This window comes from Amblyomma mixtum, chromosome 9 (genome assembly GCF_055824585.1).
Source record: "Amblyomma mixtum isolate Tamu chromosome 9, ASM5582458v1, whole genome shotgun sequence".
In the NCBI taxonomy this organism is placed as follows: Eukaryota; Metazoa; Arthropoda; class Arachnida; order Ixodida; family Ixodidae; genus Amblyomma; species Amblyomma mixtum.
The window spans coordinates 108,997,160-109,015,809 of NC_143020.1; the positions used below are offsets into that span (position 1 = coordinate 108,997,160).

General features: G+C 46.0%; 1 protein-coding gene across 1 annotated transcript; it reads right to left on the reverse strand.

Annotated features, from left to right (window-relative positions):
- Positions 1-1,869: 1,869 nt before the first annotated feature.
- Positions 1,870-12,096, reverse strand: LOC149330662 (atlastin-1-like). Its single transcript, XM_089559470.1, has 9 exons — positions 11,776-12,096; positions 11,508-11,720; positions 10,109-10,327; positions 6,713-6,877; positions 6,603-6,659; positions 6,480-6,551; positions 6,285-6,419; positions 2,106-2,462; positions 1,870-1,887 (listed from the first exon to the last, which is right to left on the reverse strand). Exons 1-9 carry the CDS (start codon positions 12,094-12,096, stop codon positions 1,870-1,872), a joined length of 1,557 nt encoding a protein of 518 aa, XP_089415596.1.
- Between the last annotated feature and the right edge of the window lie 6,554 nt (positions 12,097-18,650).

Sequence of the window (18,650 nt, forward strand, 5' to 3'; positions counted from 1 at the left end):
TGCAATTCTATAGAATTGCAGTGGAGTAATGTCGCCTTCACTTGCTCTCTGGGGCTGCGTGTAGAATTTTTGATGCTCGGGCTTACGTTAACCCTTTCACGCCCAGAGACTCGAAGTGGAATCACCAAATATAGAGGGCTCCATTTTAGTATTGAGAGAGAAAGTCGTACTGTGTTCGCAGTAGTTCTGACGTTTAGCAATTCATCAACCTATGCTAGCAGCCTTTCCCCTTACTTGCGGATGCTAGTAGGTAGGAGAGGGATGTAGAAACCACGTGTGTTTTACTGTCGCCGTCGCCTGGAGCAACACACACCCTTGCAGCATGTAGGGCAATACGCCGTGCCATCTGCCGGGGCTATCGAACGTTTTTTCGTCGGAGGGTAGCACTTATTGTTGTTTGTTGCAGCACTACTGTGCAGTGTAAATAATCAGACATGGAGCAGTCCTGATATGGTCACATAGGTTCAGTATTCTCGGACAAAATTTTGAACATTCGAGTTTTTTAAGGTTCGGTTATGGAAATATTGAAGGCACCGGTCGATTCTTTTGTTGTGTAGCAATATCTTTAACAGTGTTTCCATTGGTCGCAGCGAACAGTAAGACTGTCATAGAAAATTAATGGGGAATGCTTCTGACGATAGGAGATATGTTAACAGGAAAAAATACGGAAGCCTGGTCAAGGAATATAAGCGGGTATATGGATTGTTATAATGATATCTTACCATATACCAAAAAACTGATTTCATAAATTGGTTACGGTTCAAAAACACTTTTGTCCAGAGTTGTTGGGCATGGGACATTAGAATTAATTTGCAGGGCGTAACCTGTGACTTAAGCCTACTAAACTGTAAGCGGAAACTGAGACAGGAAAAAACGTGTGCTCATGTGGTGTCGCGGTCATCGCCACGTTATTAGAAAATTCCCTTGTATATTGAAACGAATTTAATGCAATGATAGCATCACTGAACACTCATGAACAGTCTTTTCATCATGCAGAGCACGTATCCTTAGCCTTTTGCAAAGGATCTATACAGTGGTACACATTTGTTTAGCAGGAACGAAATGGAAAGAATAAAGAAACTGAAAACAAACTGAAATGTTATGCGCATAACAAACAAGAAAAACAACTATAATATTTACAGTCAGGCGTCATCGGTCATGGTTAAAAAGTTAGCTCTAAGTGTTTAGTCAAACCCATCACTATTCAACATGATTCTGAGGTTTCCTGACGCCCGCCTCGAGAGGTATTATTCCTCCACAAAAAGCTCATCTTTACGTGGAGAAGCCTTGTTTTAAACATTAGTGGCGGGCTTTCATGAAACACCTGGCATATAGTCGATAAAAGTAAGCTGACTGCCCCTTCATCATATTAGCCTTATTGGAGTTCAAATCCTGGTGCCTTCACCGCCGCAAAATATACTCTACCACGCCAGGTCGAAAGTACCGGAGCCCTCCACTACGGCGTTCCCCACAGCTTGAGTCGATTTGGGTCATTTTTTGCTCTACCTTTTCATTCAAGTTTGGAACGTTAAACACCCCCCCCCCCTCCTCCCATAAACATAAACCAACTTCCGCCATAAAGAAAAATTGTGGTTACTACATCCTTACCAATTAGCTACCAGCAATCTTAAATATGTTTGTTGAAGGAGACAGGAATAACAAATATTTCTCCAAATCTTTTATTCAACGTTGTCCCGTTACAAATACCGTGCCTTTATATATGTAGGTTATCCGTTACAGGCATCAATTCCCACACCTAAGGTTACAATTACACCTGCTAAGACGCTGTACGCCACAATATCATTCCCAAGCCTTTAATTCCACCTTGACTTTTCTTCGGTTCATATGGTGAAAATAAAGACTTATGGTCTACTCCCCCTGAAGTGTCTGTAAGCATTTGCGCCAAGGCAGCCAAGATTGCTGGCAGTGTCCAACCCATTAAAAACTATACCTGCGATATCTATCGCTTCCCTAGTCCGCCTCTCTCTCTCCCTCTCTTCCTGCCTCTCCTTCTCCCTCTCTAGTTCCATTTTTCTTTCCAGTTGTCTCTGCCTCTCCCGCTCTTCTTCTCTCTCCCTCTCCTTCTGCCTCTCCTTCTCCCTCACTAGTTCCATTTTTCTTTCCAGTTGTCTCTGCCTCTCCCGCTCTTCTTCTCTCTCCCTCTCCTTCTGCCTCTCCTTCTCCCTCACTAGTTCCATTCTTCTTTCCAGTTGTCTCTGCCTCTCCCGCTCTTCTTCTCTCTCCCTCTCCTTCTGCCTCTCCTTCTCCCTCACTAGTTCCATTCTTCTTTCCAGTTGTCTCTGCCTCTCCCGCTCTTCTTCTCTCTTTCTTTCCAGCTGCCTCACTTTCTCTCTCTCCCTCTCGATTGCTCTTTCTCGCTCCCGCTGCTCATCCTTTTCTTTTTCCCTCCGAATAAACAGCTCTTCGTCCGCGTAGAGCCGAGTGAAGTTGGTCTCCATTTCCTGCAAAAGCAATAAATCGATTAGTTGGCCACTTGTCGACGTCGTGATACTGCTGAAGATCATATATTGTAGAAGGGTGTTTTCTTTCACAGCCTCGACATCCTACTCTGAAGGTACAGACATTATTAGACAACTTTTGCAATCTTTAATGTAGCACCATCAGATAATCTGCACCCTTCGCAGCAGTGTAGACAATTTTCCCGCATCATAAAGAGCAGAAGAAGCGGGAGAGATACTTTTCAGCGGCTTGGGGTTATGTTTTATGTGACCCATCACCGGTGCATTTTTTGGTCAGTTTTGCTTTCAACTTTAGCATGCAAAGCCATCTACACAATAATAGTGAAATCTATGGGTACACTTTAGCTCAACAGTGGAGTACGGTAGTGGTAAATTTCACATATGTCGTAAGTCTAGCGGAAACTTGTGTGTATTTATTTAAGTCAGTTTCCTTACAGCCGTCAGTCTGTCAACCATCATAACAGCTGACTAAGCAGGTATCCGCAATATGCTGTGAAGGTCCCGACATTTGTATATGTAGCGGCACTATCACCATCAGCAGCGCTGCGTTGCCTCGGCTCGTCACATGCGCTCGCGCTGGCTAAGTGGGCGCTTGAAACCTGGCTCCCGGCCTGTTCCCTTCATCCGCGTCGCGCTCCGTTTAATTTGTAGGGGACTGCCTCTGTCCCTCTACAGTATATATTGATCTTTTACTTTTGATTTATATTATCTTATAGATTTATATTATCTTATAGATTGATATCTAGAAACTAGGCTGCTCATCACCGGGTGGGCAGTTTATGATGGCATCTCAAGGTCACGCGACTTCTCTCGACCAATGATTAATTTAATCACTACCTGCCACGAACGGGCTGGTTGCTAACAATCGGTGGCCATGCTGCCATCTCTAATGGCGGACAGGTTGTAATCAGGTCACAAGGCCACGTGAGATCTCTCGACCAATCACCGAATTTCGTCTCAGACATTGGCCGGGCTTTGGTGCAACCGCGAGTCTAAAGCTATCGCAATAATATTTTACTACTGTAGTAAAAAGAAAATCTTGACAAAAGCGTTGGTCGCACTAGCGGCGTTCACGTATTCGGCAAACGATGCTGTATTCTGGTCCGCGTGTGTAATAAGTTGCTTTCTGTCATTGCCTCCAGGAAACCTGCGTATACTGCCCGTTACCAGACTTGGAATCCTCTCAGCAGTGATAAGGTTTTGCACATTGACGACTATTGTGCATTAGTGTGTGTTCTGTGTAATTGTAATGCATGAGGTGCCGTACCGTGTGGCACTTTTACGTTCTTCTGTCCGATTAGAACAAATGTTAGAAAATTGTTCGGAATAAGTGGAATGTTCAGGCAGAGAACACTTGTCCACACTCCAACGCAATTTCCCCACTATTCGCACTACAATATTCCTACGGCAGCAGTGGCAATGACACCTTTTCTCTGACTATTTTCAAAAATGTCGCTTTGAACCGCCCGACACAGTTAATGTCGATAAGTGTTCATGTTAAACGCTGGGTGAAAATGTGATAACCTCAGTGACAATTTCTCCTTAACAAAGGCCGGTGTTTTTCTCAGCGGAACAGTCGCACAACTCAGAAAATGCAGTCACCACGCTGGCGCTAGCTAAAACAGCCATTACTAAAAATGAACTTTTCTATCGCAACCAACATAACGGTCGTAATGAAAATGCCTAGAAGCCCGCGTCGGAAGCAGCCTACTCTGTTTCGTACTTGTTCAAGATTCCCGATACCGTCATGTTTTTGTAATCCTTGTCGTGCTGTAATTCTTCATAAAAAAAGGATCGCCGCATTGGCTGAGTGGTTATAGTGCTCGTCTGCTGACACGAAAAACGCGGGTTCGATTCCGGACGCGGCGGTCTTATTTCGACGGAGGTGAAATTCTAGAGGTCCGTGTACTGTGCGATGTTAGTGCACGTTAATGAACCCCAGGTGGTCTAAATTTCAGGAGTCCTTCACTACGGCGTCTCCCATAGCCTGAGTCACTTTGGGATTCTAGACCCCGTACACCAAAGCAAACCAGCATTAAGCCCACAACCGTTGACCCTTCAGTGGATCCCTGATCATATGGGCATTCCCGGCAATGAGATGGCTCCCCACCTTGCCTGCGATACTATACACCGGGCGCCGGGGATACCATGGACAGGGCCCACCGACGGAGCAGGCGGCCGGGGTTTACAAACTCACTGTTGACGAATACCACATGCAGCAAAAATAAGACTTGACGGATTTACCACCACCACACCCACTCTTATCGATCCGAGAAGCTCGCATTCTTCGCCGAATACAGTTTAATCTCCTACATACACCAGCCAAACATTATTTGTACTGGTACACTTTCACATCTCAGTGCCCTAACTGTCCACACACATATGCAGATATAGAACACTGCCTTACACAGTGCCACTCAGCCTTAGAGTCCCCAGCCTATCCTTCCCCCAACCCCCACCGTGGCCCATCTGGCTCGCCTCCCTGGATCTGAAACTGGAACGGGCCCACGTCACCTTGGCCCAGGACCTATTAAGCGCCTAACATAAAGGAGGTTTTAACAAAAGTGTTACACCACACCACTACCACTTAGAGCAAAGCATTTCAGGATTGAACCTCCGGTCGAAGAGACGACGAGATATGCTGCAAATTTTATTCGTTGCCATTTAGACGCGTCATTAATAGCTTCTATCGCTGGTATGGCCCAAGTGATCACCCACTGCAATATGTTGGGCTATCGTGCCTTTGCTTACTATTAACACCCTAACACCCTAACAAACCCCTCCTCACCCCCCTCCCCCCTCCCCACCCCAAACGTTCAAACGTTCAGAGAGGGCCTGGAGGAGTTCAAAAGCGTCAGGCGGCCCACCGGCGTCCAACCATAAGGGCAATCCTTACAACTCTTCCGACTGGCTGAAGCAGCCGCTGAGAGCGAAGACGTTTCGGTCGAGGCAAAGGCGGATAGTCCGCTAGCCACCCTCTTTCTTCTGGACATTAAAAGTTTTCCTATCCTATCCTATCCTATCCTATCCTATCCTATCCTATCCTATCCTATCCTATCCTATCCTATCCTATCCTATCCTATCCTATCCTATCCTATCCTATCCTATCCTATCCTATCCTATCCTATCCTATCCTATCCTATCCTATCCTATCCTATCCTATCCTATCCTATCCTATCCTATCAGTTAGCAGCGTTCGAGAAGTGTTTGAAAGCGCTCGGTGGGCTCTTATGACCAATTTCAATCGCCCGCCCCGCACGATGTAAACAATTGCTGAGAAGAACACAAGGAATGGCTTTTCAGGGTCGGGAATTACGACGCGGTACTTACAAAAGTGCGCAAGATATGAGAAGAAAGAGTGAAAGAACAGACGCGCGTCGCAAACACGTGTGCGCCTAAGCGACGATGGCGCGGCTTCAACAGACCCCCCTGAGCACCTTCTCACGGGCGCCTTTTTGCGTTTAGCCTCCATCGAAACGGGGCCGACGCGGTCGGGTTAGCCTCCGTTCATTTTGTCCCCAAACTTCATGTTTCTCGCATACCTGCCCTTTCACTCGTTACCTCATTCCCATTTCCTGACCGCTTTGATTGGTTACATTGGACTGGCCCCATCCACGAGATGGCCTAGTGCGTGGTGTAAGAAATATTTCTTACACCGTGGCCTAGTGTATGCTCCTTATAATGGCTCACGCCGTAAAAAGAAAGGAAGCATCAGCACCTCAGGGACTTTTTCTCCTGCCAATGGTGTGAAGAAGCTGCCGTCTTATAGATACATTATTTGGAGTATATATGGATATGGCTTGCCTTTTCAAGAATTTCCAGGTAGCGCTGTGAAACCCTTTCGTCGCCGATCTTGGGAGTTCTTGAGAATAAGTCTGTTGCTTTTTTCGTGAGCTCATCATTTGCCGCCACCATCTCGTCAAGGTTTCCACGAGGTAGCTGGGTTAAATAAGGAGCTGTGATCTCTGGGCCCATTAGGTTTATCCCTTCTATACTCACCATCTTCATGCCTTCTAGGTAAAATTCCATCGCTTTCTCCTTGGCAACTACGTTGCTTGCTTCCGCCGTCGCCTGCAAAGCGAGATTTCACCAACGTGTTCTGGACTAACCCTTGTAGCTGACCTGGAGCACTGATGTCGGGCGCGGTAAGGTGCCCCCTTGGAATACCCTGGCGTAAACCTGCAAGGGCAAGTGATTTGTGGCATGTGCTGCAAAGTGCAGCGCTTGCTTACCCGAAAGTACTTCATGAGCTCCTGGCAAGTGATTTTCTGGCCGTTGATCTCCTTGACCACCATATTTTCCGGAGCCAGTATCCAAGGAAGCAACTCTCGCATCATCTTCCTAAACTTGCCGTCGATGTCCTCTAGGCAGCCGTTAAACGACGGGTCTGTCTCCACCTACACCGATTATTTTCATTTAGCTTTTCTCCAAGATAAACAGCAACGATTAATGAAGGAGATAAGGTGAACGAATAAATTTACAACGCATACAGAGAGATCTAAAGATTTAATAAAGGTCAGATAAACACCCTATATCCGCCAAGCGGACAACTGCTAAAAGGTCGACGCCACCCACCGAGGCTAGCCACGCCTGCCACAGGGGAGGGGGAGCGTGATAAGTGTGCACCGCATACGTTATATATACAGTTGCAGGCGAAAACTGTGACTGACTGGACGGTTCTGCATTCATCAAGCCCTCCCTTCGGCAAACCACTGTGCGTAACAGGTATGCAGCCTGTTAGCAAGTGTTTATAGTGTTCCTTAGCGCCTTGGTGTATCTACGTTCTTAGAGAGGACAACCCAAGACTCGCCAAGAGGAGGCGCATGCGATATGACTATTGACTAGGTGAAGAGAAGTGATTTCACTGATCACTGCTGGTGGTAATGAGAGAGGAGTGACAGCTCTGGCTCGTGGGGCCTGATAAGAAGCCAGAAAGGGAAATAAGTTGTGGGATAAGGTCAAGAACGGCTTCGAGGGCGTACTCCACCTTCCCTTGTGACAAGTGAATAAATCACAAGGTAACAACGTGCACGATCATTTTGCCAATAACGAAATTGAACTTGGAGTTGCTAGCGTTTTCCGCGCGTGTAAAGTCGTAAGCCAAATAAGGCAAATCACGCAGGCAAGTGCGCAGCAACAAAATCGCTTAAGTTGCGAATTAAAGAAAGAAGCGCAATTGTCGATTCTTTTCCAAACCTCAGAGCCTTTCACCTCTCCCTTAATTGCATCATACATAGTCCAGCCATCCGCTCACGGTGAGACTGCGACGTAACCTTTCCAGTGCATTTTAAGGCGAAAGCCTTTTATGGCTCGTACTCGCGGTGTCCGTCCGTGCGCCGGAATCGTGCGAACTGTGGCCTCTCCTCCGCGCAGCGGCGCAACCTCCTCCCCTCCTTAGCAACCGGCGCGCCGGTGGGGGGCGCAGCTGCGCACAGCAACCGTGACGTCACACAGTAACGGTAGAATGAGAGCGCGCACGTCGCCGGTGGCAGCTGCACCGCCGCTCCTTCGCCAGAGGTCTCGTTGCAGTCGAGTGAGTAAGCCGCATGGCTCCGAAGCGGCCCAGTGATTCCGCGTCAAGCGGTTCGAGGAAGCGGCACCGGACACCTGATTGCCCCAACACTAAACCCCAGAAGAACAACAAGGGGCCAATGTGCATGCGACGACGGAACATGTCTCGAGATGCGAAAGCAAGAGAGGCAGAACGGACGAGGCTTTCGCCACGCACACTTTAGAACTTCCAAATTGTCTTCGGTAATTTTGTACAATTCTAATAACTTCTCAGAAAATTGGTTTTGAGGAAAGGGAGCAGTAATTGTGCACTCTAACCACTGAGCTCTCGTGATGAGTTCTCACTTCTCTCTGGATTCGAATCGAGCCGATAGGAATGGGATGAAGAAAGGTGGGAAGGAAAGAGAGGAAGAACTGGCGTAGTGGAAGGATTTGGAATAATTTTGAACATCTATGCAGGAGGAATGCCAGCTTCGCAAACTTCTCGTACATAGGCAAGCTTATCCGTCAGCAAGCAATACACCCGAATTTGCCCGGATCAAAATGCACATATTGTGCAGAGAAAGCAGACCTTTACTCTATGGCATGGTTATGTCAGAGAAATTAGCGGTGTACTTAAACTCCATCTTTAATGTATGAAGCGAAGGCATTAATGGCTTCTCTTCGCACACATTCGGTGTTTTTTGTGCAAATTCACACATTTATCAAAACACACTTTCCACCTTCTTCTTTTCGAGCTCCTCCACAATGAATTTTAAGCGCATAATGTTGCTTTATGTTTGCTTGATGTTCTGCACATGATTTTGTTCGCCGCCACGATGGCACAGGGGTTATGACACTCGGTTGCTGACCAGAAAAGCGCGGTTAAATCCCGCACGTGGCGGTCGAGTTTCGATGGAGGGGAAATACTAGAGGCCCGTGTACTGTGCGATGCCAGTGCACGTTAAAGAACCGCAGGTGGTCGTAATTTCCTGAGCCTTTCACTACGGCGTCCCTCATAGCCTGAGTCACTTGGGACGTTAAACCCCATAGACCATAAACCAAACATGGTGTTGTTGGTTTAGTAATAAAGCACCATTGTAAGATAGTCTCTTTTGTTAACTTCGTTTCTTCATAGGCACTATAACGTATCTTATTCCTAACAGGCGTCACCGATATGCAGTACAAGAGCATGAATTCTTTCCTATAACAGTTTCCTCGCATTTGTACTGGAATATTCCCATTTCATCTGTTGTTTCATTAATGATAAGTTTGACTATTAACTAGTTGACGTCATGCTAACTGTAGGTAGTTGGGATCAATGGTGGAAAAACTAGTTTGATCGTGGTATTCTTAATATATAAATTATGATATAATTTGCGCAACGATCAATAGCATGGCTAATATTTTCGGACAATAATTTTTAAAATTGAAAAAATACAACACACTAGAATGAAAATATTGAAGGAAAGGTTCAATACTTCTGATAAGTATGAAAAACTTTGTTTTAAAGTTTTTCCATTGGTCGCATCCAACAGTTAAGACGGCCATAGAAGACTAATGTGAGGGAGAAAGGGAGAGAAACCGTTTAATGAAAAAACAGAGAAGTTAAATGGCGTTTAAAACTCGCTGGCATGCTGCTCTGCGTGGGGAAGGAAATTTGCGTGGGGAAGGAAGACGGAAAAGGAGAGTCGTGCCGAAAAGGTAACATAAAAGAAATGCCATGAAATGCGTACTAATGTGCATCGGCGAGAAATGATGAAACATGAAATGATGAGGAGCACAGTCCGAAAAAAAAGAACTAACAAAGTTCACAGCATGAAGAATGCACGAGGCTAACATGCAATGTGAAATTACAGCCTGTCATGATGTCCAATGCACTTTAAACACCCAAAGAAAAAGTTCATTATTGTCTCAGTTGCTTAGGGCAGGCTAAGGGACCTAAAACAATTTTGAGGCTAGAAAAAACGTTATGAGAAAAAAAAAATACGTCACTGCCGTCGGATGATCTGTGTGTATATTGAAAAAATTGCGCTCATAAATGGTTTCCCACTCAGAAATGTTTTTGCACAGCATTATTAGGTACGTGAGATTGGCAGTTTTTCTCAATAAAGAAAAAATATCTTGTTTGAGGGTACCTTGTCTCCTGGACGTGGCATGAGAAAGCAATCGATCCTTGAGAAGCTTGACAGGATCTGCTGTCGTAGCCGCCTCAGCTCACCATGCTGGTCGTCCACAATCTGCAAACGCTTTTGAAGGAGGGCACCGCCACCCACTGCGCCGAATTCTGCCTCGTACGGAAAGGGCCAGTCTCGCACCAGGAACACAAGTCGCTGAAACGGTTCTTTTTCTTCCCCCTGCTGCCGGGAAATTTTGGCGGTGGTTGATACCAGCTTTCAGTTTGTTTCCTTTTAGTTTCATTTAGTAAACATAAACATAAGATGCATAATAAAATTAAAGTATTTCTGCATACAAGAGTCATACAGTCGCGGACTGAAATGGGGCCCTCAGAAACGCAAAAACAAAAGAATATACAGAACAAAAAGGCTGGTGAGTTATTGCCCTCGTTTCTGAAGGCCATTGTACATTTCAGCGAGAACTAGCTGTCTATATTTATCAAGTACGCATGTATGCAAGCAAAATCACCTGCGCATGTACACATTTTAACATACGCCGGAATACCATGCTCGAAGACAAACTTTGGTCGAAATTTCCGGAGCCCCTCACTATGGCATCGCTCATAGCCTGAATCGCTTTGGACGTTAAACCCCAATAAACCCCAATCCCATCTGGGTTAAACCCCAATCTATCTGGCATCCATCTCAAGCATACCTTTCCGCCGAAACCGAGGTCATCCAAAATCGCGCCATCAGGTTTGTCACCTCTGAATATTCCGAAGAAGTTAGTATCACTCCAATCAAACGCTCTCTTTCCCTCCCATCACTTGAATCACGCCGCATAATTTCACGTCTTTGCCTGCTTCATCACTTCTTCCACCATCCAGCTTCAAGACACCCACTTCTAAAATCCCCGATAAGAACTTCAAGTCGCCTCAGCCTCCACCAACCCATAGCCGGTATCAAGACCCGTACATTAGCAATGAATAGTTCATTTTCCCCAATGCAATAACACTCTGGAATACCATACCTAACGACATAGTTTTATGCTACGATTCAAAATCTTTTCGTACACAACTGGCCCGTCATCTTCAGAATAAGTGAATTCCTTGTCATTTTTGCCACGTATTGATCACTGACTTTCATCTGTGCTCGCTGCCGCAAGCGAATATTTTTTCTTTGTATGCTTTCACTGCACATGTAAACCCTTTATTCTTTTCTTTATTCTTTTTCTCGTTAGCTTTTGAAGTTTGTTGTGTGTGTTCATTGTGCGTGTGTTTTTTATGCTTCTTTTATATGTATTGTTGCCCCTTCCTTATGTAATGCGCTTGGGCCTTTAAGGATGAAATAAATGAAAATGAAATGAGAATAAAGAAACAAAGCTTTGGTCTGATTGATTTCATGCCGCTGCTGTGAATACCTTTAGAGCCATCTTTCCGTATTCGGCGAAGAACTGCAGATGTTGAAGTTGGTCCTCCTGGATGTTGCGGAAGACGTTGTAAACCTGCACCGAGCTCGTCATGACACTCAGCGCAAAGATGGTTGTGCAGTCCTTGACCGAGGACTTGCAGTCAAACGTCCCCTGAGTGTCCATCAAAAGCACAGCCACCTCCTCGCCTCGTGGTGTGGTCACCTGCGGACGTGGAAATAAAGCGCGAACCAATTCTTGGAGGAGTTATGTAACTTACCAAAAATGGTTCATTCCATAACAAGATTCCAGTGGTATGTCGTTCGCTGCCAGCCTTCCACTCGAAGCCACCAAGTGGGATCCTCGGGTCGTCCAGCCAGTCGCTCCGACAGCTGTTCCTCAGATACCGCAGAAAGAAGCTGAGCAGGAAGGACTTTCCTTGGCGGGTGGCTCCGGCCACCGAAACCACCACGACAGGCTTGTTCTTCACCCTGTCATCCAGCAGTATAGCTTCCAGCTGGCTTTCGTTGAGCGCAAAGCTGTGGTCGTCATTAGTGCGAAGGATCTGCACCGCCTTGCCTTTATTCTTTGGTGTTGACATTGTGCGCCTGTAAAAGTAATCAAAATTGGCGAGATGGGCTAAAACTAAAGGTACTTTCGTGAAGCTCTTATTGAATGGGATGGACACATCACTGAGGCTCTTCGGAAGACCTATGGCGGCCCTTGTGACCTTTACTTCTGATATCATTTTTTATTGTAACGCATCAGTACACGTATTATCCTGTCTTGTGTATTTTGCCTCAAGAAATTAGAACGCCACGACATGATTTACGGCCCTCCTTTCAGTATTTTACTCCTCTTGGAAGGCTGCACAGAAAGAGTACAGCGAGCTGAGGACGCGGGAGAAATACGTGAACGTAGATGGCAGCCCGGCTATCGACGGATGAGGCGCAACATCGGCCACGAGTGCGGACGATCAAGCAGCCCTTATCGCACTTGTTGAACAAATGTGCTGCCCACCGCGGTGAAACGTCATGGTCTGTGTAATGATCAGATGCGCGAAGAACATCAACGGCATAGTCCAGGGGAACACGTACTTGCGCCGAGACCTAGTGGCTGGCATCGCAAGAGGAATTGCTAGTTTCAGGAGAGGACAGGTTGAGTTGTTGATCAAACAATTCTGCCATGAGTACCAGCCCCTGAGCAGAGGCATGACGATAGCATTCTTGAAAGAAATTACTGACACACGAGGCGGCTTCGCCCTCTCCGACTCAAAGAGCCGCTTAAACACGATGATATTCATGCCTTCGACATCAGGCCAGCTCTGCTCCGGCGTATATCCATGGTCATTCGAGTTTCAAGGTATCTTTTCAGTCCTCGTTGTTCTCTCATGTCATGTTTTCTCCCTCGAGGTCCTCGCCATTGCGCATGCCCTCCAGTCATTTGCCCTCCTTGCCACCCTTCAAGAGTACACGGCATATTCAGACTCTCAAGCCACTATACACCACATACAGAACCGCCCCCTATAGCCTTCTCTCCAACAGGAGGCCGAACGCGTGGTCTCCGATATACAGCCTTTTATTGGTTTCCTCTGCTGGGTCCCTGGGCATTCAGGGATTGGCGGCAATGAGCAGAACCATCAGCTCGCCCGCGAAACTCTTTTACGGGCACTATTGATCCCCTGGCCCAAGCCCTTGAGGACGGTGGGAGAGGCACCCTTCGCCGCACCATAAAAAGAGGTCTACCTCGAGCTCCACGTCGACAAACACCTTCAACCCCCCCTCTATCACTCGCGGTGTCGGAGGCTCACCTTCTTCACATAAAAATGAATGCAGTCATCACCCCGTCTCACCTTTTTCTCTATTGCTATCGATCGGACCCTTCCTGTCCCAACTGCCCCTGTATCTATGGGCACCTGGCCCATTGCCTCTCTCTATTGCCCAGATGCTCAGCTGTCGGGTTCCTACCCCCAACTTTCTCTATCCATCAGCACTTGGATCGATTGGCTTGACGCTGAATGGGAGGAAGAACAGCGACTTCTGGGCGGCCAGGCAGTCGGCATGCTCGGCCTGTAAATTATGGCCGAATAAAGGTCTACTTCTACTACTACTACTACTACTACGACGACTACCACCACTACCCATACTACTACTACTACTACTACTACTACTACTACTACTACTACTACTACTACTACTACTACTACCACTACCACTACCACTACCACTACCACTACCACACTACCACTACCACTACCACTACCACTACCACTACTACTACTACTGCTACTGGTACTGGTACTGGTACTGGTACTGGTACTGGTACTGGTACTGCTACTGCTACTGCTACTGCTACTACTACTGCTACTACTACTACTACCACTACTACTACTACTACTGTTCTGCCTTCCCTTTCCATGTGCTTCCGCCTTTTCGTGCTTATGCACCAACCAGTTCCGCCAACCAATCTGCAGTGCGTGTAGTAGACATGTGTAGAGATCCTATAGGCTCCAGTTCGGAACTAGTCCCAGCTGTCAACTTTGGTCATAAAGTTTCAGGGCTCGTTATCATGACGCATATATCAAAGGCATAACTGCTCAATGAAGTCCCAGAGCCAAAGGACAAGGGCAGACGTCTCTCCGTTATAAACTACAGCTCACGAACGGAGTGGCTAATTCCTTTTACCCGTCAGCCATCTAACCAACGGCGGTATCCTGTTGTCATCATGACACTGTGGTCAGTCACTTTTTGGCTCTTAACTATCTGCGATGCCACGCTAGCAGGTTTTAGGTGCCTGAACTTGTAGTGATTATAAGTCGACACCATTGGTTGGAGACAAGCACTTGAGGTACATGCCTGAGATATACTCGACTGGTGTCTGAAAGTTCGGTTCATTTCAGTTTATTTACCTCACATTTGTATAGAAGAAAATTAACAAACACTGCTTGGTCCCATAGCAAACCACTATAGTTTAGAGTGCCAGAACTGAATACGCATAGCGACCACTCAAAAGGCAGAGACGGCAGAAAAATTTACGAATGCTCTTATAAACGTGAGTAATACAGCACAAAAATAACTACAGGTGAGAACGACTTAGCATACAACGTGTAGTATGAATGTGAATGTTGCGAGGAAAGGTTGATGTCAGACGGAAGCAAGGAATAATAGCGGAAGATAGGAAAGAGTGAAATTTAAGATGTTAAAAAGATAAGAAGTATAGGAAGTTCAAGCTATATGATGTGCCGTCACCAATGCTAAATACTGCCGCTTTTTAGAAAGAGATTACAAAATACAAATAACAAAAAACATTGCCCATACCTATTCAAGATAATGGAAGTAACATAAGAGACAGGAAAGGAAAAATGTAAATTTCTGTAAATTTCCAAGAAAGCGCGCTATACATCGGAAAGAAATAATTTGTGTCTCCTGCGAAGCACGCTGAATTACACTGAAAGAAAAAAACGTTGGTGTTACCAACCTAGAGCTATCTAAATTGTGCGAGGTAAAGATTCAACAAAATTTCCAACATATTTCTGGAAACAAATTTTGTTGCTTTATGCTGAGTTTCCTTGCACTTATGCAGATATTGAAAAACACTTTGCGGTTAATTTTTTCCGAAGCAATGACAAATTTTTACTTTGGTAGTTAAACAGCGTTGAGATCCCAAACAGCCTATAATGTCGGGACCTTAATCCACGCCAGAGATTAATTCATTTTATTTAACAACTCGCACAGCGTCAAAAGCACCTAATTGTAAGAAATTTGTCTAGCGCTAAACCTTTATCTCTGAAGGGTCTTTGTCACGCACTGAAACATGCGAAAATTTCGCACATATATCATTTCTATTGGTTGCCTATCGGAGAAGACGAAAACAGTAGCGGTTACTTTAGTGAGCTCAGGTCTCGGCGAAAAACAATGGTTTATACGCTACACAGAAATTATATCACACTCGCGGGGCTTGAGAAGGCCCTCACTACGACACTTACTCGGGCAGTAGTCCTTCGTTGCCGAAGCGTTGTGTTCTCGGGCTCTACAGCGGTGGTTTTATACATAGGAGCTCTGACCTGATAAGACACGCACCATGGGTCAACGTGAGTCAGGCACCAGACATCGCCTTAAGCAAATGTGAAAGATAAAAGAACCCTGCTGCACTGTTTGTGTGCATGAAAAGGGAAGAGGAGCTGATATCTTAACGCCGCACCATCTCTTCGGTCCTTCACTGCTGCCTACGGGCTGAGAGCGCCTGGAGAGGAGCAGCGACCTTGTGGAGCGTTTTATAGTGCTGCAGTCCCGTGCACAAGCTTCACTTTCTTTTCCCTTTGCTTCTCTCTATTTTGAAGGTCGTTCTGAAGAAACACAAACTGGAGCTCGTCACTATCGCTACTGTCGGCGGAAGATACATGGCGATTACTGCACGCGGAAAACTCTGAAGTTCCCGGGTCGTCGTCCGGTGAATCAGGGGTCTTGTCCAACACTGCCTGACTCCGGCATCTGGCTTCGCATGACAAATGGTTGAGTCAAATAGCAATTGCTCTATGGTCATGGTTCGATGGTGTAGCCCCGATCGATTAAATGAACAGTTGGTAGTCGCGCCTCTGTCCAGTCAGCTTCCTGCGTGCCTTTTCTTTTGGCTGGTTTTATTTTCCTTAATTAAGAGCTTGTGCTAGTATTGTTAACTGACCGCACCTGACGACCACTTTGCCATGTAATTGTAAATAAATGCGTGCAATTGTGAAAAATGTTAGTCTTCGCCTGTCGCAACGTGTCGCCGGGTCACCGAACCAACGAAGAACAGCAGCACAACGAAGAAAATGTAGCGCTGTGAATTAGTCTCTTTTAACGAGAACGTTGCATTAATGCCAGCTGAAAACATCATGGACAATCGGCCGGGCATGTAACTCTGCCTTTGCATGAAGATTGTGTAGGTGTCTGGCTCATATATTGAGCCCATTGTAAGCTCAGGGGCGTATTTATTATGCATTACTGACCGCTTTTATCGGCGGATGTTGGATATATTGAAAGCAATGCCATAAAAAGCCACCCGAAAGATGCGCCTTGTTCAACGAGTGGTTTGCATAGTCGCTTTGTCACAGAATAAATTTGCAGCGGTCGGAATTATTGGCTGATTGTCAAACAAGGCGCAAACAGGAAGTACTACGTGGCTAATGCCCTTTATTTCGTGGGACCACTGCATGTCCAGCTTTCTCGGATAAAAAGTGTGAAAAATGGAAAAATGTAAGGTTATTTAAGTACCGTTATTATGATAAGTAGCGAAATCTTTCTTTCACAGTCTTTCTATCGATCATATCCAGCAGTTGAGACTGGCATAGAAAACCAATAGGGAACGCTTTTGACGATTAAGAACTTGAATAGAAAAATAAAAGACCGCCGTCTGGCGATCTGCGGATATATTGATTGTTATAGTGAAATCTCACATTATATGAAAAGATTGCTTTCATTAACTGTTGCCCGCGCAACAATTCTTTTGACAAAAATTGCTGAGTATGTTCTGGGCAGCAGCCGGAATGAAGCGAGTTGAAGAATCGCGGAAGGTAACAAGATTACAAATTTTACGAATATATGCGTCAGCGCGTGTTTCATTCAAGTGAGGTAGAAATGAAATTTACATGTGGCGCACTCCTGACTACATGTAGAATCAGCGGTGGAGATAGCCGTGTGAGTGGCTGCAGGAATGCTTTTTTTATGCCAGAATTAATTTGATTTCACTCTCCTGTGGACAAACTCAGTGCCGGGGCAAGAAGAAAAAAAGTGCAGTCTGTTACCGTTTTTTTTTCTCATTTTTCCATCCGTTTTGGGTTCATACGAGCTCTGTGTGTAAACAAAAGGGGGACGAATGAACCCATCACTGTGTGTGTGTGTGTCTGTTTTTGTTTTGTTTGGTGTCATTTCTTCTCATCGGGGAAAAATGAAAAGTAGGAGCAGTCGTCGCCGCCGAGGCCCAGAAATCGCTATCGAAACATTCTCCAAGTCCTAAGACAATTTGGAGCTCACGGAACTTTCCTGGTTTGTGGGGTTTAACGTCCCAAAGCGACTCGGTCTTTGGGGGACGCCGTATTGCAAGGCTCCTGGTAATTTTGACCACCTGTGGTTTCCTAACGTGCACTGGCATCGACAGGACGCAGTACACGAGGCGCTAGCAGGTCGCCTCCATTAAAATGAGACCGCCGCGGCCGGGATCGAACCCGCGTCTTTGGGGTGAGCATCCGAGCGAGCCCCATAACTAGTGAGCCACCGTGGCGGCTGGGAGCTCATGGAAGTCCTTCTTGCGATCTTTTAGGTCAGGTATGGCGACAGGGTTTTCTTTCAGAACAAGAAAATGCAACCATCGCTCAGCTTTGGAAAAGCTCAAGGAATATTATTTCGGAAGATCCGAGTAACAAGCTTAACGGCAGTGCGCTTGTAGGCAAGTGTCGCAACAGTGTCAGTGGTGGGGCCGTACGACCACACTGATGCCTCAAGCGAAGTTTGAATAAGGCATACGATAAAGAGTGAACATCTACGATTCCTAGGAGCTCGCATAGCTGAACTGAGACCACTCTCAACAGAGAAAAAAATGTGATGCTGCTATTGGGACGTGTTCTTCGGCCCATTGGTATATTGTATCCTTAGTAGCCTGTACATTTCGAATATGATCTTACACCATTGGCCTTCTGTACCAGTAGTCTCTCTTAGAACACGCGCGAAAGCACTAACTCTACCAGTTGCTCCGTGAACTGAGGGCATATGACTTCAACGCAAGCGCTGAACGATTGGTAGACCACCACGTTTGGCGCACTGATTTAAAAAGAAACAACGTCACAGTAAAAAATATGACCTATTAAAAGTGACAATAGAAGCGAGAACTCAACCGAATTCTTGACGGGAATCCTGGCGTCGTGCACAGAATAGAAAATCTTCCGCCGACACTCTGTCGTCAGGGTTCTGGGAAGCATAATTTCAGATGGCATCCTATCAGGAGTAACTATAATAATGATTCATTTGCACTAAATAACCCGTGGAATCACAGCCATGCATGAGATGCAGACTGACATAGTGCCCATTCACTAGTTTGTGAGCGGACCACCTGCTTGTTCAACGAAGAAAAAACAGGAAATGTGATATTCATGGGTAACGGAAAAAGTTTACTATTTGATTC